General features: G+C 46.6%; 1 protein-coding gene across 9 annotated transcripts in view; it reads left to right on the forward strand.

Annotated features, from left to right (window-relative positions):
- RAPGEF2 (Rap guanine nucleotide exchange factor 2) overlaps positions 1 to 21841 on the forward strand; it is a 455748-nt gene that overhangs the window by 162744 nt on the left and 271163 nt on the right. For all 9 annotated transcript variants that reach the window (XM_082243629.1, XM_082243614.1, XM_082243627.1 and 6 more), the window contains exons 2-3: positions 3669 to 3739; positions 9938 to 9994. In XM_082243629.1, the coding sequence (XP_082099755.1) occupies positions 3669 to 3739; positions 9938 to 9994 (128 nt within the window). The remainder of the gene's footprint in view (positions 1 to 3668; positions 3740 to 9937; positions 9995 to 21841) is intronic.

A 21841-nucleotide genomic window follows, 5' to 3' on the forward strand; every position in this document is an offset into this window, starting at 1 on the left:
GCTGCTCTGTTCTGACAAGCTCCCTGAATCAGGAGATAAAAGCAGCTAAAAATTTGTGTCAGAGAGGGTGCTTAGAGATGGATAAGCAGAGAGCTTGTCTATCTACAGCACAGCTCTGCAAGTTTCTTCGTTCCTCTGAAATTAATTTCTGGTACACTTCTTTACATGTGCAAAAACACTTAACTGCTCAGCACAGGTGTGAATCCAGCCTTAAGATAAATTCACAAAGAAAAAAAAAAAAATGCAAATTAAAAACGTGCATTTACTGTTACTTTTTTTTTTTTGTAGGAGCCTGGAAAGTATTGCACCAGTGATCAACAGATTACTGGTCCCATGCAGGACTCCTGCGGATTGTAAGTGTAAGCTGTCTGCTTGTACCTCGTACGCCAGGCAGTTTTACACTGTGACAGGAAGACTCTCTAAACTACCCTAGTGCTCAACAGCGCCATGGTAGTTAATTGAGAACTACAAGTTGACATCCGCAGAGGATGTCAGTACTTGTTGGTTGTTCATTCACAGAACTCTGTGAATGAATGAATGATGAGGCTGTGTGGGGCGGAGCCCCACAGGACCACACTCTTTTTAAAAAGTGACAGCTAGTATGTGGAGCGGCTACAGCGGTGGGAACATGTTACATGTTCTTGAAGGTGAACTTATCCTTTAAGCCTGGTACACACTTTGAGGTGTTCCAGCTGGAAGCCAGAAGCTACAAATACTGACTTTTAATATAATGACACCTGTCCAGGGAGCCCTCGATGTCGGCACCCCAGACGATTTTCAGATTGGTTGCCGGGACCTGCCACCGCCATTCGTTCGAAGGAAAATCGACAATCCGGTTCCCTACTGTGCATGCGTATTTTAATTGGCTAGGCGGCGGGGGAAGGAGAAGGGGAACGGAACTTTTGACTTTTGCGGTGCTGTCTCTCGGAAGTGGGGAAGGGTACCTGTCAAAAACAGGTACCCGTTCCCCCCCGAAAGGTGGCAAAACTGGCATCGGAGGGGGGAGGAGGCAGATGAGCGGAAGTTCCAATTTTGGGGGGAACTCCGCTTTAATGTTGCTTTTCGTTAAATCCAGCAGGCTGAAGGAAAAAAAAACCTCAGGGGCTGTACTGCGATGTTGGTACAGCGATCTCCTCACTGAGCTATTGTATTCTGACAGAAGGACACCCCCTGCCAGATGCTGATCAGCTGCTGGTTTTGCAGCATGCCTGTTTGATAGAAGCCGGGCGGGCTGCTGTACACACGGGCCAAATGTCGGCTGTTTTCTGTTGAACCAGTCGATGTTCAACCCTTGTGTACCAGGCTTTAGGCCCTGCATCTTGCCGAATTCTCCTGCTGACTGTCATCCTCTTTTCCTCAATTTTTGTTATGTATCAAAATTGATATACCTGCCCCAGGTGCTGACCCGTATTAATGATTGTATTAGCAGCTTACCATTTCTAATCTAGCCATATTCTACCAATGCATAGAAAGCAAATGTATTGTTTCTGTAAATAGCTGCACATTTTCCTATTGTGCAGTTTTTGAAAGAAATCAGCATTGCTATTTTTAAAACCAGGTGAATTGCAGCAAAATGCTTCTTCAGATTTGCCTCATTAGTTCATTGGAATAGGTTTCAGGACGTCACGTTTTGTATTCTGTGTGTGTGTCTTCCAGTGTCTACACATGTTCATAGGTTTCCTTGATGACATTTTCAGATGTGCATGGTAGTGCCCTCATATAATTCAGTAGCAGTCACTATTCTAGTGGTAAATACACTGTTGATAGATTCAGTTGTCTCACTGGCATGTAATCCTGAATGTGAAGCAATGATGTTTTTTCTGTCCTTAACGGTTTCTGTATCTGCGGTCACAGGGGACTAGTTGCCCTTGTAACCCACATTTAACTGATGACTCAGACCTTGTTGTGTCCCTAGGTGTTGTACTGCAGCTCTTCAGCCTTGCCAGAGACCCAGGATCATTTTTTCCCATCTGTCTGCATCCCTTGAGGAAGACACTTATTTTACTTGCCACCGGAGAAAAATGCAGTTTATCAGCCAGACTTACGATATAAGTCTGCATGTGTGGATTTGTTTTCTTTCATGTATATTTTTTTTCCTCTCCTCTTCCCCTGGGCCATATCCTTAATGACTAGTGAATACCTGTATTCTGATCCATCCTAAAAGCCGGACTGCTTCATTTCTATCTTGATGTTTATTATGCAGGAATCATAGCATTTAAAGCTGCATTATACCCTGACCAATTACTGCTCCATATTTTTATCAGTTACTCAAGTGCATTGTGTTGGCATTACCCCTTTTCAGCCATTAACCTGCCATGGGTGGGAAGGTTATTTTCAGCTGAGATCACAGTTTAAAATGCAGGGAACACATTTTACCAGCCTTGCTTTATTCCAGTTGAAAGGAAAGTGGAGGTGTTGCTCCTAGCAAACAGCATCCATTTGCTTTTCAACACGTCATTTAGAGTAACGGATTAGATTGAACATTCCAGTGGTTACTGTTGGTGATACTTTTTCCCTTTCTTTTTCCCCCCCCTCCTTTTTCTTAACCAATGTGGACATTAAGAATTCAATCAGATCAGATTTGTTGCCATGAATTTAGGTGCATTTTCCAGCTCTTGCACAAAGCATGGGCATGAGCAAATTGATTGTGTTCCATTGTGCTTGTTGTTACCAATCTATCCATTCAAAAATGTTAAAGAGGAACTGCAGTCTGCTCACATAATTTGTGATAAAAACATCTTTGCCATTCTGAAGCTTCCCTCCAACCACTTTGCTTAATATTTTATATATATATATATATATATATATATATATATATATATATATATATATATATATATACTGTGATTCTGTACTTGCCAAATATGCTCCAGAAATCTCCTTCCACTAAGTCTGGCTGCAGCCATGTTAACGCTGCTGACTGTTCACTTCCTGGATACACACACACACACACACACACACACACACATATATATATACACACACACACACACCACTGCTTGCCAGCACATTTCCCCTCTCTTGATAAATACTCATGGATCTCTGCAGTCTCCTGTTATTTCTGCCCTCATCCAGCCCCCTCCAGCTCTGCAGCTCTCCTAGGCTCTCCTATGACTCACCCTTCCTGCCATGCTGGCAAACTCTCACGAGAGAGAGCTGTGCAGGATGTCATTAGCCCAGGCTAATTACCAGACAAGAAAGACTAAGAGAGCTGTATAAGTTATTTACTGGCAGAAAAAAATGTTTTACTATCCAAAGTTAAAACAACAAGGACAGCGGTTTTAATAGATGGAAAGATTAATAAAATGACTGAAGGTCCACTTTAAAGATTTTTGTAGGAAAAGAGGTTGATTTGTTATACTTTTGTGTTGGCTATTGCTGACATGTAGTCTTTGTGAAGATGGTTCTTTTAAATATTATATCATATTGGATTTATTTAGGGCCAACAGTTTACGCAGCTTGTTGTCCTTTTAGTAGTCACTGTACAGTTTTGCGGTCTCCAATTTTGTAGGCGACATACGGGTTTAAAATCTAAATCAATTGACTTTTACAAAGCAATAACACTTGTTATGATGGAACATGTAAGTTCAACAGGGGAAAGCCCTGTTGAATGTTTAATACAGAGTGCAATTTTCTCAATTTATAAGCATGTGTCTTCTGTCTTGTAGGATCTGGAGATCGTTTACTCATATCTCCATGGAATGGAAGCACTATCAAATCTTCGGGAGCATCAGCTAAGGTAAATTGGTCTTCCATTATCATGTAAACATTACTCGTGATATTCAGAAATATTTAAAAGAATGGACCTGTAATCATATGTTTGTTCCAAAAACAGAACTCTGGCCCTAATTCATTTTTCTAGCTTGTCAGTGTTTTATATGGTACTTACTATGTCATGGGCTGAATTCTTCATACATTTCAATAAATCTTTTGTAGAAGAAATTGCTGCAGTTCACCCATAATTGAAAAATCTTACTAGATACCTTCACTGAGAAACAACTTGGTTAAATGTGATACCATTTACAAGGCTTTAGTCACAGTTGTAATGTTGAAAGAAACAGGAAATGCTGATGGTACACATAAGCTTTTCCTGAGGTGCAAAAGGCAGCATGGCAGCCGATATGTATGGCCAAATGGCAGCCAACATCAGCCAGTGCCCATTTTCCCAAAGCCGCAGCAACCATTTTACCGATGATCTTGTGGCTTTATTTTTAAAGACAGGTTGGGCGGCCATTTTACACTGGACCATTCCCATAGACATACATGGAAGCCGGCTGGGGATATGCGTAGTGGCCAATTTCTTGTAGCTGCATGGTGGTGGCCATCTTGCTTGAGCCCAGCTTCTGAGAAGGTGTGCTGAGCAGTCCTTGAGACACAACTTGGCAGGCAAATTTCCCACTTAACTCTCCCTAAGTGGCATCCATCCTCTAGCAGCATCCATCTCAGGTGGCTTGCATTCACAGCAGCATCATAGGTGGCACAGTGCTTCCTTTTGTCGGGTGGTGAGTCTTTTTTTGGGTTACCTGCCTCTGCTGCTGGTGTCCTGGGCTGAAGAGGGTGGCTATGTTCTCCTGTCTACAGGGGTTTCCTCCTCTGCAGCAGTGCCTCCTCTGACTGGGTTGTATATGGAGTCCCATGCGCAGACTCCCCCTTCTGATTCTCTTTTGGAGGAGGTGGTTTCTTTAGTGTCATCTATTTTGCTAGACCCTCTGTCAGCAGTTCTGGAGTCATTAGTCTCCATGGATTTCGAGTCCAAAGCAAGCAGGCAGGCAGCGCCCCCTGCCGTCGCCTTCATCTTCAGATGTTTCTGAGCCGGAGTCCGCCTCAGCAAGCCCTGCTGATGCATCCTTTAATTCCTCGGACAGTAAGGACGAGTTCTCTGCTTCTGTAGCAGCACAGGAGAGTCACTGGTGACAGCACTGATTACTTCCATGAGAGAAATGTTAAAAATTGAGGACTTCACTGGTATGGCCGACAATGTGCCTGTCCCCTTTGGTGCGCACAAACAAGCTAGGTCTGTTAAGATTTTACTTTATTCTGCATACTTTGATTAATTTGTATACAATGCTTGGGTACGTCTGAAGCTGGCTTTTGTGGTCCTGAAGTTCTTTGCGGTACATTATCCCTTTGAGGGGAGAAGTGGGTCTACCCTCTGGTTGTGGATCCTCCCATTTCTAAGTTGAATAAAGCAACCAAGATACCGGCAGAAGAGTTTCCCCCTTTTAAGAATCCTGTGGACCGCTGCTCAGAACTGGCTGCCTGCTCTTTTTTGCGGGGTCAGCATTGCGATCTGTGTTGGCCATAGTCCTGCTGTCTCAGATGTTTACTAAATAGGCCAAGCTTATGTGGGGAGGTTTTAACTCCGATCATGTGGCTAGGTGTTTGTGGATATGGCAGACCAGTTGGTCCAGGGCCTGCAGTATGTGTGATTCATCCTTAAATGCTGCTGTGCTCCTTTCTGAGCTCTCTGTCTCAGTATTAGTGCTTTGAAGGATGCTTTGGCTCAAATGCTGGGCTGCTGATTAGACTTCTAAAAAGGCCCTGGTGGACTTGCCCTTCCAGGGGGAACATCTCTATGGTGCTACCTTGGACCGTATTATAAAGAGCCTCACAGGTGGCAAGAGTAACTTCTCCCACAGGCCAGGAAGGGGATGGCCAGGAAGGGGATGGAACTGTGTTGGAAGTCCTGGCCTTTCTTTACTGCACACTAGAGACCTTTTCACTCCACTAGCTCCGCTGACAAGGGCTCAAAGCAAAGACCCACTAGTCCACAAAGACTGCAGATAAGTCCACCTCAGTCTCCAGGGTGAGGGGTCATCTTTACTGGTTCTCAGACCCTTTGACCTCCCATATTCCCAACAAGTGGGTCTGTGAACTAATTTTGTCCAGCTACAAAACAGAATTTCATTCTTATCCACCAGAGAAATTTTTTCCCACCAATCTTCATCTTCTGCTATCGCACCTTCTGGCCTTATATTGGGTGGTGCAGGACTTGCTTCACTAGGGAGTAATTGTCCCTTTACCGGAGTCAGAACAGTTCTGAGTGTTTTACTCCAATCTGTTAAGTCCCAGAAAAGGACAAAGATCCTTGACCTGAAAGCCTTGAATTGCTTTGTGCAAGTTCAGAGTTTCAAGCTGAAATCCATCCATTCTATGGTGGCCTCTCCATCAGGGGGATTTTCTAGCATCCATAGACATCACATTTGTGAGGGACATCAGTGGTTCCTACACTTTGCAGTTGGGGATACACACTATCAATTTGTGGAGCTCCCCTTCAGGCTGGTCTCAGCTCCCTGGGTATTTACCAAAGAGCTGGGTCCAGTCCTAGCTTTGCTGAGACAACGTGAGACAACGTTACTGATCATTTTGATGACCTGCTTCTGCGGGTGGACCCCCTGGCCGCTCTGATGGACAGCATGGAGATCATGATGCGCTCCCTGCAGGACTTTGGATGGGTCCAGAACCTCAAGAAATCTGCCTGATCCTGACCAGGAAACTGGTGCACCTGGGCCTGATTCTCGACCGAAGGGGCCAAAAGGGTTTTTTTCTTCTCAGCGGATAAACACTGGAAGCTTTGGACTGCTGTCACAACGTTCTTGTTCTGGAAGCTGTCATCCCTGCAGTCTTGCGTACAGGCTCTGGGTCTTATGGTGTCTACCTTCAAGTGCAAACCAGAAAGTCCTTTCTTCCCCCTTCACTGGACAGTAGCCACAACAGATGCCAGCTTGTTTGGCTGGGGAGGAGTCCTGGGTTCCAGATCAGCACAAAGAAGTTGGACTCCAGAGGAAGCTCGCCTGTCCAATAATTGTCTTAGAGCTGCAAGCGAACAGGTTGTCTCTGGAGCACTGGACAGACCTTCTTGGGGGTGGGGGGGGTTCTTCGTCAGGATACAATCTGCCAGTTCCACCACAGTAGCCTATGTCAACCACTAGGGTGGCACAAGAAGTTAGGCAGCAGAGCTTTGGGCTTCTCACATTCTGCGGTGGACGGAATAGCATGTTCTGGCCCTCTCCGCTGTGCACTTTCCTAGCGTTGAACATTGGCAGGTGGATCACCTCAGTCGTCCGATGCTAGATCAGGGGGGAATGATACCTGGACTTGGTTCATCAGGTCTGCCTACACTGAGGAACCCTGAATATGGATTTTCTGCATCCGGCCTCAACAGAAAGGTGTTGAAGTTTGTGCTGAGAGCGTGGACCCCTTGGTGGATACAACAGATGCAGTGGTGGCACCGTGGGACCAGTATTGTCCTTTTCTCCTCTCAAGCTGCTCCTTCACCTGCTGCCAGGATAGAGGCTTAAGGGATTCTGGTAGCTTTAGCCTGGCCTCGTATGTGGACGTGGTGTGACTGGTCATGAATGCACCCTGACGGTGGCCGTTTTTTTGGACTACAATTTAGCACAGACAAGCTTTCTTGAATAGCAATTGCAGTAGTATCAAAACTCAACACTGCACAGTCTTTTTCTGGCTACCAACAAATGCTTTGTTGTTTTTTACCTGTTTGACACAATACAGTCTTTCTGAAAGGACTGTCACATACAAAGACCAAAAATAATTATTGGTACAAAGACCAAAAATAATGGAAATACTCTTTGGCCTACTCCTATTTTTTATAAATATGAGCTGATATCTCTCTACCTTTTTAACATCATTTGTCTTTTAATTTTCTCTACTGCAATTATTCTGAAAACACTAGAAAAGATTTGGCTTTGCTGGGACACAAAATTATATATAATCATTGCCTGTAATTAAAGGCAGTGCGTGGGTTACATGAGTAATTTGGCAGGTTCCATTTTATTTTGTTACCTGGCATAGTATTCATCTCTTAAACTGTCTCCCGTTAATTTTCTTCTGCTTTCTTTACCAACATGCTGTAATCATTTTAATATGAAGTCATTTGCAGACATTGTTGAATAATGTTTTACATTATGTAGTTGCTTGCAGTAAATAAATGTCTCTGAAACTACGGGTTCTTTGTGGTGTTCTTGGATTTTTTTATTTTTATTTAAAGGATTCTTGTCAGTTTGGCTGTAAACCTTCACATCCAAGACCTCCATCCAATGCTGGATGCCAATCTTACTAGCATGCAAACCCATCATTGTGCATAATCCTGCAGAGTTGCACTCTGCTTTGGAATCAACCTTAAAAGATTCAAGCAATTACAGCCTGGAAACCTTGCTCCATGACAGATAACAGCAGTAGTTATTAACAATTCAATGATTAAAAAAAAGATCAGTGCTCTTTAGCAATTCTTGTTAAATATTAGCTGTCAAAAATTTAAGTTTATAGCCAAACCTTTTCTCTTAATCATACATCGAAGGACACAGGAGAAATTATTATTTGACTCTTGGGTTAAGCTCCACCTCAAGGTAATTGGACACTGACAACCTGCAAAGTTTGACACCACCAAGCATAACACTTCCCACTCCCACCATTGCCTTCGTTTTTTTTTTTTGTTTTGCTAGTGTCCATAGGTGGTGGACCTGTCCATACCTGCTAAGATAGATCTCTCCTGTAGTACTTCTACTGTATTAAGATGCTGAGCCTCAGTGCTCTAGAGCAGTGGTCCTCAACCCTGGCCTACAGGGCCCACTAATAGGCCAGATTTGCAAGATAACTGAAATACATCCCAGGTGATATCATTTGCTGCTCAGTGATTGCAGTACTCTAGTCTGCATCTCCCCAAGGTAATACTTAAAATCTGGCCTGTTAGTGGGCCCTGAGGACCAGAGTTGAGGACCACTGCTCTAGAGTAATGTCTGTTACCTAGGCCCACTACTGATTCCTAGAGGGGCTGTGCCTGGACCTTGTGAGGAAATATGAGGATGGCCTGTAATTTGTGGCTGCATTGAATCCTGTATTTTAGAGCTCATCTTGGCAGATTGTTGCATGGTGATCGCTACAGGTCAAAACCTATTGTCTGCTGAGGCAGAGCCCTGTCCCTGAAGATCCTGCGGGGTAGACCTGACATGGATATGGTGAAGACCAAACCCTCTGGCCTTGCAGTTCATTTGTAAGTTGTCCCTTAGGTGGGGGTCCCCATGTGCTTGTCCCCCACTTCTGAGCTGTGAGGGGGATTTTGGAACAGTCTGGGTTTTTTTTTCCCCGATGCACCTTGGAGCTATTGCCTGTGACCTGGGGTGCCACCAGAGGCTGCTGTGGGTCTCCTTGCTCTCTGGCAATTCTTAGTTCATGTTGGTGTTGGGCTGCATCAACCAGTTTGTTGAGAATGGGCAGCATAGATGTTGTACAGGTGCGACCCTCCCATCTTGCTGGTGCCATCTTGTATATCTTTCCTTGTTTCCTGCCCAGAAATGTGAACCAGTCTCATTCCTGGGCAGCTCAATAGGAAAAATAGCACAGGCTGCAGGATGTCAGCACTGTGTTAATTGTCGGTGCTATTCAAGTACCTGTAATAAATGAATACATTTAGACATTCCCTAAATGCTTACAGATGTAAACTTGAGGAAAATTTAGTATAGCATCCAGTTGCAAAGTATTTCAGCCTGTTTTAAGGCTACTGGCAGGTATCCCCACCCCAAAAAAAAAACCATGATAAAAAATTCTCCGAATTTTTGAGAAAGAGGGGAGAGAGGTATTAGGGTGGAAATGTTTTTAAGCTGACAAATTAGCTAGCATTGATGCATATTCAGTGCAGTTTTGCTAAAGTACCAGCAATAAATCCCAACCTTTCAATTGTATTTTTAGCTGTTAGCATGGGCTACATTACAAAACATATACAAATTTCCTGGTGTATGGTTTATTCATGTGGCCTGCTTGTCCATACGAAAAGCAAGTCAAGTAAAACAAAGCAGCTGGATGGTGGGGGTATAGTGTACACATAAGGATTACACTGTACATAGCACTGCTGTTTCCTCAGATTATAATATTTTATTTTTAGATCATTTATATGTTAATGTGTCTTTCTCTATTGCAGACTGATGTGTGAAACTGTCCGTTATGAAAGACATGAAGCTAATGAAGTGTTATACTAGTAAGTGCATTTTCTATATTCAGCTGTTCATTTACAGTTTAGATTTTTTTCTCTGTGTAACACAAAAGCTTGTATAGGTTTCTCCCCCCAGAACAGATTTTAAACACTTACTACTAAACAATGGACATTTTACTTTGACATTCTTGGCTTTGGTGAACAAAGCATGCCTCCTTTCTGTAGTATGTAGAGATTGTTTAATTATAGAAACTTACGTCAGCCAGTTGAGTGTTTTCAGCCTTTATTAGATTCCAGCTTCCAGAATTCTTGTCTGTCATTTGTGATCTTGAATGCTGCAGCGTTGGAAATGCAGCAAACTGTAGCTTGCCCATTCTGACTTAGCTTAGTTATCGCACATGCAATGTCCTGTGTTGTGTTTTGTCACTCAAATGCTCAGTAGCTTTCAGTGCAAGTGTAAAAAGATGAGCAAACCAAACATGGACCTAATTTGACCCAGATCAGACTGATTCACTTTCATCAGAGTATCCACTTTCCTTCCTGGTGCAAGTAGCACAAGGATGAGGGAGCTGCAATTGCTTGCTCCTCTCCATTGCTTAACGTGGTTGTAAAGCTAGAAGGTTTTTTACCTTCTGCATTCTGCAATGGGGGCACTCGTGGACGATGGAGTTCACATTATAGTAAGAAAAATAAAAGAGGGTTTGGGACTTTGAATGAGAGGCAGGACAAAGCTGGCAGGGATATACATTAACATTTATTAGTGTACAAATTTGTAAAGACATAAAAATAACTCAGTAGACATAAGAGCTGGTAAGTGGTGTCCAAGTCCAGGTTAATAAAAACCAAGATATAAACATTCCATGGAGTATACAAGTAGTAGACACTTAGTATTGAAGTTATAGCATCAATAAGCTCAAGTATTTCTAGTAAGGGTTTAGGGTTAGTAAGTTTGCAGAAACAATATTTCTCTTACGTCCTCCGACAGCCGCCGCCTCCTTATATTCGTCACATATGGGGTATTAGACTTTGCTCCGAAGGAGTAGCTAGGCAACAGAATATGTTAACAGTAAAGCTTTAACATATCCCACCCTCAAGGGGTGGTCCCCTCAGTCAATACCCTCCTACTTCCTGCAACCATATCTCAGTTTTAATGTCTAGCTTGTCAGGAGTGGCTGGCTCTCTCTGTGCTGGGACTTTCTGTCCCAGACTCTTTCTTCTTTTTAATATTTTGTTTGAGTTTTTTCTCTCTACCTTTATTTAGCTGTTATTTTGTCAGCGTTAGTTAGTTCTTCGGACGCAGAGGATCATGCGGACTGGGTCTCGGGCTGATCCCCCTGGTCGCAGGTCGTGGGTCAGTGGCTTCCCAGTCTGCCATCGAGCGTTCAGCCAGGTAACGCTCCTGGCACAGTGAACGACCCATCCCTGTTCGGTGCAGGGATGATTGGTGAGGTGGCTACCTCACTGGACGCTGTGCGGTTTCTTAACCCCCATTTTGTGCGTCTTGAATTGCGACTCTCCCTGCCTCGTGCAGCGGCTTGTTCGCCTGTGCGGGTCCCCCACGCCATGTGAGGTAAGTGTATCTATGTGGGGACCTGTCTGTCTGGGGGGGTGTCAGTCTGGGACTGTGTAACCTGCCTCTATTCACACTGCTTGTCTCCCTATCTCTCGGCTGCATGCTGTGGGCTGCCGGGGGGGGGGGGGGGGGGAGCTGTATGACACTGTGTGTGTCAGACTGGTCAGTGTGAGAAGCTGTGTGCTGTGGGGCATGTTTTTTTGGCATGTTTGGGCATATACAGCGATCGCTGCGGCGATCTAACATGTATTCTGATATTGGAATGTAATGTGTGTTTTAATGCACTGTGGAGCGGCGGTTTCGGCGCCAAACGACGCCATTTTGCCTACACCCGCTCCGGCCGCATGGTTTACATGCATGGCGGCCATTTTCTTGTAGCCTCCATAGGCTTACATAGAAGCGCCCTGGCAGCATCACTTCCTCTTTCCAGGAACACCGATCGAGGCAGCAGCAGCGGCGAGGGTCTCCTCAGGTTTTATCCTTCTGTTCTTGCTATCCATTGCCTGTGTTCAGTTTGCATATTCCCTGTGGGGGTCTCATTGTGCTTGAGTGTGGTGCGGTGGGCTGCGCTTGCCGCGCTTGCTTAAAAGGGGCAGTTAACCCTTGGTTGTCTGGCATTACAGGGGCAATGGATTCTCAGGAGGGCAAATTTCCTACAGTATTGGTGGAAAGCCAGGGGACCGCTGTTTCCCCCCCAGGGGGGGATTTAGCCACTATTGTGGCTGGCCTTGCTGCTCAGGTGCAAATGCTGGTGGCTGCTCAATCTACTAAAAGGCCCAGAGTTGCTCTTTCCTCTGATTCTGAGGGTGAAGGTGATGGGGCTGTTCTGGCAGGGGCCTCCTTATCGGGGTCCCGCTCCTCTCTTGATCTAGTGGGGTCTGAGGTGGAGGCTGAAGTTGAGGGGGTTGATAACTCTCCCCCTGGCTCGCCTGAAGAGCTTGCAATCATGGATGAGTTGATTGCTTCCATTAAGCAAACGCTGCGTTTGCAGGACGAAGTGTGTCCCCCCGCTGCCTTGGCGGCTTATGGGACGCAGAGGAAACGCAGGACGCCGCAGGTTTTTCCCTGCAATGCTGATTTTCAGCGCGCTGTTAAGGATCAATGGCGCGATCTGCGCAAACCTTTTGCGGTACCAAGTAAATTCAAGCTGCGTTATCCTTTTTCGCCTGCCACTGATGAAAGGTGGTGTGTGCCTCCACCAGTGGATCATGCAATTGCGGTTTTGAACAAAGCCACTGCGATTCCTGCAGAGGGTTCCCCTGTTTTCCGTGATGCCACGGATAGGAGACTGGAGTCTCTTGCCCGTCATACTTATTCTGTTACGGGTTCTATGCTTAAGGCTCTGTTTGCTTCTCTCATGGCGGCCCAGGCGATCGCAAGTTGGACGCAGATGCTTAGGCGCGTCCTAGTGGCCGACTCGGCCTCGCCGGCGACCCTGGATATGGTGGATCAGATCCACCAGGGTGTCATGTATCTGTGTGATGCGGACCTGGACCTGATTCCGTTGGCTGCATGTGTGCACAGCGTGGCGGTGTTGTCTCGCCGCCTGGTTTGGTTGAAATGTTGGTCGGTGGACCAATCTTCACGTAAGACCTTAGCCAATCTGCCTTATGATGGGTCTCGCCTTTTTGGGGAGTCCCTGGATGTGTTGATTAAGGGGATCACCGGGGGTAAGAACACTCTCTTGCCCCATTTCCCCAAGGCTAAGGGGGCTTCTGGGAAGAAGCATGCTAATTTTCGGCCCCCTCAGGGGTCCTTTCGTGCCTTTCGGCCGCACTACAAGGGCAAACCGTTCAAAGGTCAAGGCTCTCAGAAGAAGCCCTGGTCTGGTAAACAGAAGTCCGGCCAATCCGGACCTGCAGCCCATAACAGTTCGGCCTGAAGGGGCGCCCTCACCCAGTTTTGGGGTGGGGGGACGCTTGCTCGGTTTTCTTCAGCCCTGGTTGGCCCGTGTGCGGGACAGATGGGTTCTGGAAATCGTTCGATCTGGTTACAAGATCGAGTTTCTCTCTCGGCCGGAGAGCAGATTTTTTCCCTCAAATCTTCAGCTGTCTCCAGAGCGCTTGCGGGACCTGCACCTGGCGGTGCGGGACCTGAGGGCTCAGGGAGTGGTGGTTCCGGTGCCTCATCGGGACAGGTTTCGGGGGTTTTATTCCAATCTGTTCACCGTGCCCAGAAAGGAGGGCAAGGTTCGTCCGATTCTGGACTTGAAGGCTCTGAACCGCTCTGTGCGGGTTCGCAAGTTCCGCATGGAATCCCTGCGGTCGGTGGTGGCTGCCCTGGTTCCGGGGGAATTCATGGCCTCCATCGATTTTGAAGGATGCGTACCTTCACATCCCCATATTCGAGGGTCACCAGAGGTACCTTCGATTTGCCATTGCGGAGGATCACTACCAGTTCGTGGCGTTGCCATTTGGTCTCGCCTCGGCTCCGCGGGTCTTCACCAAGGTGCTTGCACCGGTTCTGGCATTATTGAGGGCCCAGGGCGTTTCTGTCCTGGGGTATCTGGACGACATTCTGGTTCGGTCTGCGACCAGCCAGGGTCTGGAGGAGGACCTGTCTGTCACGATGCAAACTCTGCAGGAGTTTGGTTGGACGATAAATTTTCCAAAGTCGACACTGAGTCCGTCGGTTCGTCTCCCCTATCTGGGAATGATACTGGACTCGGTGCAGGCGAAGGTCTTCCTGCCGGAAGACAAACTCAGGACTCTCCGGGAGGAAGTCAGGTCCCTCAGGGACGTTCCGAACTCGTCTCTGCGGACGTGTATGAGATGTCTGGGATTAATGGTCTCGGCCTTCGAGGCGATTCCTTTCGCACAGTTTCACACGCGGGGTCTCCAAGCGGAGATCCTGTCCAGGTGGGACGGGCGACCTCAATCTCTGGATCTCCAAATCTCGTTGAGTCTTCGCACCAGGGAAAACCTTCTGTGGTGGCTCCAGTCCCCGTTGGTGTCCGGGGGCAAGTCGTTTCGTCCGATCTCGTGGACGGTAATCACCACGGATGCCAGCCTGTCGGGCTGGGGTGGAGTTCTGGGCGTTCTGTCCGCTCAGGGGACTTGGTCGGAGGGGGAATCTTCCCTTCCGATCAACATTCTGGAATTGCGTGCGATAAGTCTCTGTCTTCATCGCTGGACGGACCGGCTGCAGGGTTGCCCGGTTCGGGTGCAGACGGACAATGCCACGGCGGTGGCCTACATCAACCACCAAGGGGGCACCAGGAGTGCCCGAGCGGCTCGAGAAGTGGCCGACATTCTGTCTTGGGCCGAGACTCATGTCCCGGCGATAACGGCGGTTCACATTCCGGGAGTGGAGAATTGGCAGGCGGACTATCTGAGTCGCCAGACCCTGGATCAGGGGGAATGGTCTCTCCATCCGGCTGTCTTCCAGACGTTGTGCGCGAAGTGGGGTCTTCCAGATGTGGACCTGTTCGCGTCTCGCCTCAACAACAAGGTGAAGAGGTTCGTGGCAAGGACGCGCGACCCTCGGGCAGACGCGTCGGACGCGTTAGTGGCCCCATGGCATCAGTACAGGCTGATGTACGCGTTTCCACCGATTCAGTTGCTGTCCAGGTTCCTTCGCAGGTTACACTCAGAACGCAACACGGTGATTCTTGTGGCACCGGACTGGCCTCGCCGGTCCTGGTACGCAGACCTCGTGAATCTGGCGGTCGACGCCCCGTGGCGTCTGCCTCTTCGAGACGATCTACTGTCTCAAGGACCGATATACCATCCTGCTTTACAGTCGCTGGCGTTGACGGCCTGGCTGTTGAGACCGAGGTCCTGAAGGAGAGGGGTCTCTCTCCGGAGGTCGTTCATACTTTGATCAATGCGAGGAAATCTTCCTCGGGGAAGGTTTATTACCGTACTTGGAAGGCCTATTTTGCCTGGTGTGAGTCCAGGGGGTTTTCACCCCGCACGTACTCGGTGTCCCGTGTGCTGTCTTTCCTTCAAACGGGTGTTGATCAGCGTTTGGCGCTGGCTACGATAAAGGGTCAGGTGTCTGCTCTGGCCGTTCTGTTTGAACGTCCCGTGGCTTCCAACCCATTGGTTGGCACCTTTGTTCAGGGTGTGCGGCATCTGGTTCCCCCGAGGCGGGATCCTCTGCCCCCTTGGGACTTGAATCTCGTTCTATCTGTGTTACAACGTGCTCCTTTTGAACAGATCAGGGAGATCTCGTTGTCTATGTTGTCCAAAAAGGTCGCCTTTTTGGTGGCGATCACTTCGGCTCGCAGAGTGTCGGAGCTGGCGGCTTTGTCCTGCAAGTCTCCGTACCTGGTTATTCATTTGGATAAGGTGGTCTTGCGACCTAATCCTTCTTTTCTTCCGAAACGAGTTTCGGACTTCCATCTTAATGAGGATATTGTCTTGCCTTCGTTGTGCACGAAGCCTAAACATCCTAAGGAGGTGAGATTACACTCTCTGGATGTTGTTCGGGCGATAAGGGTTTACCTTAAATCGACTGAGTCTTTTCGAAAGACGGACTCCTTGTTTGTTCTTCCAGAGGGTCCTCGGAAGGGCATGGCGGCTTCGGCCTCTACCATCGCCAAATGGATCAGGCAGACCATTGAACAGGCCTATGCTTTGCAGGGGAAGGTTCCCCCTGTGCCTGTGAAGGCGCACTCTACTAGATCTCTGAGTACGTCTTGGGCCTGTCGTCATGGGGCTTCTGTAGCCCAGGTGTGTAAGGCGGCGACTTGGTCGACCGTGCACACTTTCACAAAATTCTACAAAGTAGATGTTCAGGCATCGGCGGATGCTTCCTTTGGCCGCAAGGTTCTTAGTGCGGCAATTCCCTAGGGTCCCTTGTTGGGGACTCCTGGCTGTTGGGATAAGTTTTGTATCCCCTGGTTTTTTTGTCCTTTCCTGGGTTGTTGCTCCCGTTGAGCACCTGTTTTTTGCTGTTGCCCAGCTGGTTTCCTTCCTTTGGTAAGGTTCCTTCTTTGATGCGGAGACTGCGTTGCCTTTCGGCGCGGATGCGTTTCCCACCCCTCATGTTTGCACTGCTTTGGGACGTCCCCATATGTGACGAATATGAAGAGGCGGCGACTGTCGGAGGACGTAAGAGAAAACTGAATTTTTGTAAAATCTTACCTGTAAAATTCCTTTCTCTGAGTCCTCCGACAGTCGCCGCCCCCGCCCCTCTTTTGGGGTTTGATTGTATACTCTACTGCTATTCCACTAAAACTGAGATATGGTTGCAGGAAGTAGGAGGGTATTGACTGAGGGGACCACCCCTTGAGGGTGGGATATGTTAAAGCTTTATTGTTAACATATTCTGTTGCCTAGCTACTCCTTCGGAGCAAAGTCTAATACCCCATATGTGACGAATATGAAGAGGCGGCGACTGTCGGAGGACTCAGAGAAAGGAATTTTACAGGTAAGATTTTACAAAAATTCCGTTATACCTGTGCTCAAATCTCAATAGCTTGTACTAATATATAATCTATCATGTGCTAAAGGGTTATGATCACATGTTAACACTACAAATTCTGGATGAACCCTCTGAACACTGCTTGATACTCTTTCTAGCAAACTTTGCAATGAAAAATAGGGATTTTAAGTTCACTCATATTGCAATACTTGTTTAAGCTGGCCAAAGCTAGGGATGCACCGATACCAGGCATTTCAGCGAGTATCGTTACTCACCCAGATATGGTGTTGAAAACTGAACAGACTGATGACATTAGGTAAATGGATCACAAGCACACACAAGATGGTGGTGTGCCAGTGAGGCACTGACTCACGGGTTCCATAGTTGACTCTGCTGAGCCTGGTGGAGTGAACGGCTGCCTCTAACTAAGGAGCTCCTGGGGGCTGGCGGGGAGCCAAATGGATGCCAGATTGATGGTCTCAGCCTGAAAAACACATTTATTTGCAGTGCGATTTGCGCTAAATTTTTTTGTATTGATGCAAATTGCACTGCAAAGTATTGGTACTCTGTATCAGCGTGTACTTGACGGAAAGTATTTCGCTCATAATCGCCGATAAAAAACGGTATCTTGTTGGAAAAAAAAAAAACGGTATCTGTGCTACCCTAGCCAAAGCAATCCCTCTTATGACCAGTCCTACTCTGCTCTGCCAATGCAAATGCTATGGTGGACACAATGCCAACATGAGGCAAACAGACACAAAGTGGGGGAGAGCTACTAGGTTCAGGTCTGGTTACTTGCCTACAATGCAACAGAAACGAGATATACCTGTGCTCAAATCCCAATAGCTTGTTCATGTATATAATCTATCAGGTGCTAAAGGGGTCTGACCACATGGTAGTAAGTTTGCACTCACATTACTGTTAAATGGAACCTGAAATGTGTGACCTCTTTCTGAAAATGCTAACTGCCTGGCTGTCTCTGACTTATGTACGTGCTTAGAATAAGAACACAGCTGCTATGAAACTTGGAGTAAAATCTGAACTCCTGATCCTAATACTTGTTCCAGCTTAAACACTCTGAAAGTATTGGTCCCAAAGTATTAGCTTGATAGCCAAACAACTAGCATTTTCAGAAGGATACTAGCATTTTCAGAAGGATAGATCAGCGGGGCGGAGGGGCAGACCCCAAAGTTAGTGATGGGCATACAAAATGTTATGTTTCATATACTCTGTCAGTATCAGATTTCTTTAAAGTGGATTCATCAGTATATGTTAACCACTTTACCACCAGAGGATTTTGCTGTCTTACGTCCAGGCCACTTTGCGATTCGGCGCTGTGCGACTTTAACTGACAATTGCGCGGTCGTGCGACGCCGTACCCAAACGAAATTTACGTCCTTTTTTTTTCCCACAAACAGAGCTTTCTTTTGGTGGTATTTGATCACCTGTGCTATTTTTACTTTTTGCGCTATAAACAAAAAAAGAGCTTTTATTTTGAAAAAATAACAATATTTTTAACATTTTTTTATATGAAATTCCCCCCAAAAAAGATGTAAAAAACAATTTTTTTATACATTTTTGGCTAATTTGTTTTCTGCTACCCATGTTTGGTAAAAAAAAAATCACAATAAGCGTATTTTGATTGGTTTGCGCAAAAGTTATTGCGTTTACTAACAAAGGGAAAGATTTCTGTCATTTTTGGTGGTTTTTTTTTTAACGCGTAATGGCGGCGATCTGCAATTTTTTTTTTGCGGTACTGCGACATTTTGGGCGGACAGATCGGACCCTTGACTGACATTTTTGACACTTTTGGGGGTAACAGTGACATTACTGCAGTAATCAGTGCTATAAATATGCACTGTTACTGTAAAAATGACACTGGCAGGGAAGGGGTTAATTTTATTGGAGAGGGAGGGGTTAATGTATGCCTGGTGCTTACTGACGTGTGGGGGGGGGAGGTGACTATATGACAGAAGGACAGATCGGATGTCCAGCTATGCTGAACACTCCGATCTGTCACTCCCTGTCACTTGGGAGATCCGCCCGCTTGTGTTTACACAGGCGGGCGGATCTCCACACTAGATCCCCGACGATCGGGGATGAGCAGCGGCGATCGCCGCTGCTCTTCCCCTGGCCCGACTCCCGCTGTGACCGAAAACAGTGGGAGTGAGCCTCCGGCGGCGCGCAAGCCCCGCCCAGAATGGGGAGTGTCTGACGACGTAGTACTACGTCGTCAGACGATAACGAGCCACTCTGCCGCAGTAATATTACTGTGGGCGGAGGTAAAGTGGTTAAAGTGGTTCTAAAGGCTGAGGGTTTTTTTTTTTTTTTTTTTACCTTCATACATTCTATGCATGAAGATAAAAAAAACCTTCTGTGTGCAGTGCCCCCCCCCCCCCAACCAATCCTTACCTGAGCCCCCTCTGATCCAGCAATGTTCACGGTAGCGTTTGCTGTTTGGGGACTCTCCCTCCTCATTGGCTGAGACAGCAGCGGGAGCCCATTGGCTCTCAATGATGTCAATCACTGCCAGTGAGCCAATGAGGAGGGAACGGGGGGGTTGACCGAGCCGTGGCTCGCTCTGTGTCTTATAGACCTAATGCATAGAGTAGCGGCTTGTGAGTGAGCATACAGTGGTGACACCAGGGCCAGCGGCTTTCCCTGAGGACACTGCTTGAGGGGGAGAAGCCAGGAGCACCAGCGGGGACCTAAAAAGAAGAGGATTGGAGCTGTTCTGTATAGAACCACTGCACAGAGCAGGTAAGTATAACATGTTTGTTATTTAAAAAAAACAAAATAAAGCTTTGATATCACTTTATGCTGGCAATACACTGGTAGTTTCTACCAAAAAATCCCATTGGTACATTTGATAATGTCATCAGAGACTTAATTACCAGCAAAAAAAAGTACTTCAAAATTTCATTTTCTGTTAATATATTATTTTTTAAGGAATTCATTTTCCTGAACTAAAACCACATTCACAGTTTTTTTTTATTCATTCACAAAATGTTTTCATTAAATTTTATTAATTCACGAAAATATATACTATCCTGCTCCTTCGATTTTATTTTTGTGGCTATGGTCTAAAAACTCTCATCGCTTTGACCCACAGCTATTAGAATATTGAATGTTCTGAAAAAATGCTTTAGGGGCAGATGTGTTTTTGCGGTCAGGGGGTGAACTCCTGGAATCAAGTCAACAGCTAACAGATACCGATGAATCTGGTGCTGTATGGTAGGGGTATATCTAAAGGTATGGTATACTTCAGTTTTGTAAATTTAATGAGCAAAGAACTACTGATATTTGTGAGTAGTGTTTTATCCTTTATGTCAATAAGATTGTGCTAGAGATTTGGTGATGTCACTGCTGTTCTGCACACTGTTTAACTTGCTGCACCCAGAGACTATCAGTCCAAGGACCTTACTGATACTGCTTTATCCATCCTGTGGATATGTGCTTTCCACACCACTCTTGCTGCTTCCGGACTATTAATCCACCAGTCATCAGGAGACTGCTCTGACATCTGGAAGCAAAGCCCTTCCCCTTCACACACAAACACAGTGCACAGAACAAGGCATGGTAAGTCATTATTGGGGGGGGGAAATATAGACTGTATGGGCTTACAGGCAATACTACTTGTCTTTGCCCTATGCTTGCAGTTTCTGCACAGTTTCACAATTTGAGTCTTACCCTTCCCATTGCTCCTACACGCACATTCAGTTAAAGCAAAGAAAACAAGCTGTTCTGAAAATAAAAATGCTCCTATGTTTCCCATAAAAGTAATTTCTCTTTCGTTCGTTGACGGACACAGCTCCTAATTCTTCTTAACTTTTTGGGTTATACTGCCCTCTAAAGGAGTAGGACACTAGGCAGGAAAAAGGTTGACTACCTCTATGGGCAGTCCCAGGGGGTATACACTCACACTCTGCTATAAGCACTTTTTTTTCAGCTTAGTCAGGATTAAGTACCTAGTTCCTTGCTGGGATCTCTGGTCCTGGCAATTTTTTTCCTTTTAAATGGATTTTATTCTATCTTTGTTATTTGTTCCTGTGATAATCTACTATCAACTGCCAGACTGGGTGACGGACTGGATAATCTAGATCCAGAGGGTCCCCCAGTCTGGCCAGCGCATGCAGGCCTCAGTTCCACGCTAGGTCGGCCACTACATAGCCCCACAGTGAGGATGTTTCCTCTGCTCCTCTAGCCGTGCATGAAAAAGCACTGGTGGATGCACTGATTGTGTCAGAGTGTGACATTTTAAACATGGGGGAGATGCTGCATTGGAGGCAGTGGGCCCTTTTGGCACCACAGGTCCTCCACTGTGGCAGGGGTGTTCCCCTTTCCCTCTTACTTTGACAACATTGTCGCATAACAGTGGGATTGTCCAAAACACACTCTTCTGGTCTGAAAGTATTTTGCTATGCAGTATCCTTCTAAGGATTCCCTGCTTAAAAAGTGGACGGTCCCACCTGGACTGGACTCACCAGTTTCCAGGTTAAATAAAGCTACCTTAATTCCGGTTGAGGAGGTCCTGGTCTTTAAAGATCCGGTTGATAGGAGAGAGGAGGCTCTGGCCCGCCATATGTTTCACTATGGCTGGTTCGGCTTAGGCCGGTATTTACTATTTCCCTGGGGTCACAAACTCTGACGAGTGGGCTAAACGTTTAAGCCGGAACCTGGAGGGGGAATGGCTTCCCCCTGACTTTGTGGCGCTGGCAGATCAATTGATCCAGGTGCTACAGTTTATCTGTGATGCCTCTTTGGATGCGGCCCCTTTGATTTTAGGCGGTTTGTATCAGCAGTGGTCCTTCAGCATCTTATCTGGCTTACAATGCTGGTCTGCAGACCAGACTTTTAAGAATGCCTTATTTGATCTCCCCTTTGTTTGGCGCTTCCTTGGATGACATCATTAGGGTCTCACGGGGGGAAGAGTATTCTTGTTCCGCAGA

Source organism: Pelophylax lessonae, assembly GCF_965119305.1.
Source record: "Pelophylax lessonae genome assembly, chromosome: 1".
In the NCBI taxonomy this organism is placed as follows: Eukaryota; Metazoa; Chordata; class Amphibia; order Anura; family Ranidae; genus Pelophylax; species Pelophylax lessonae.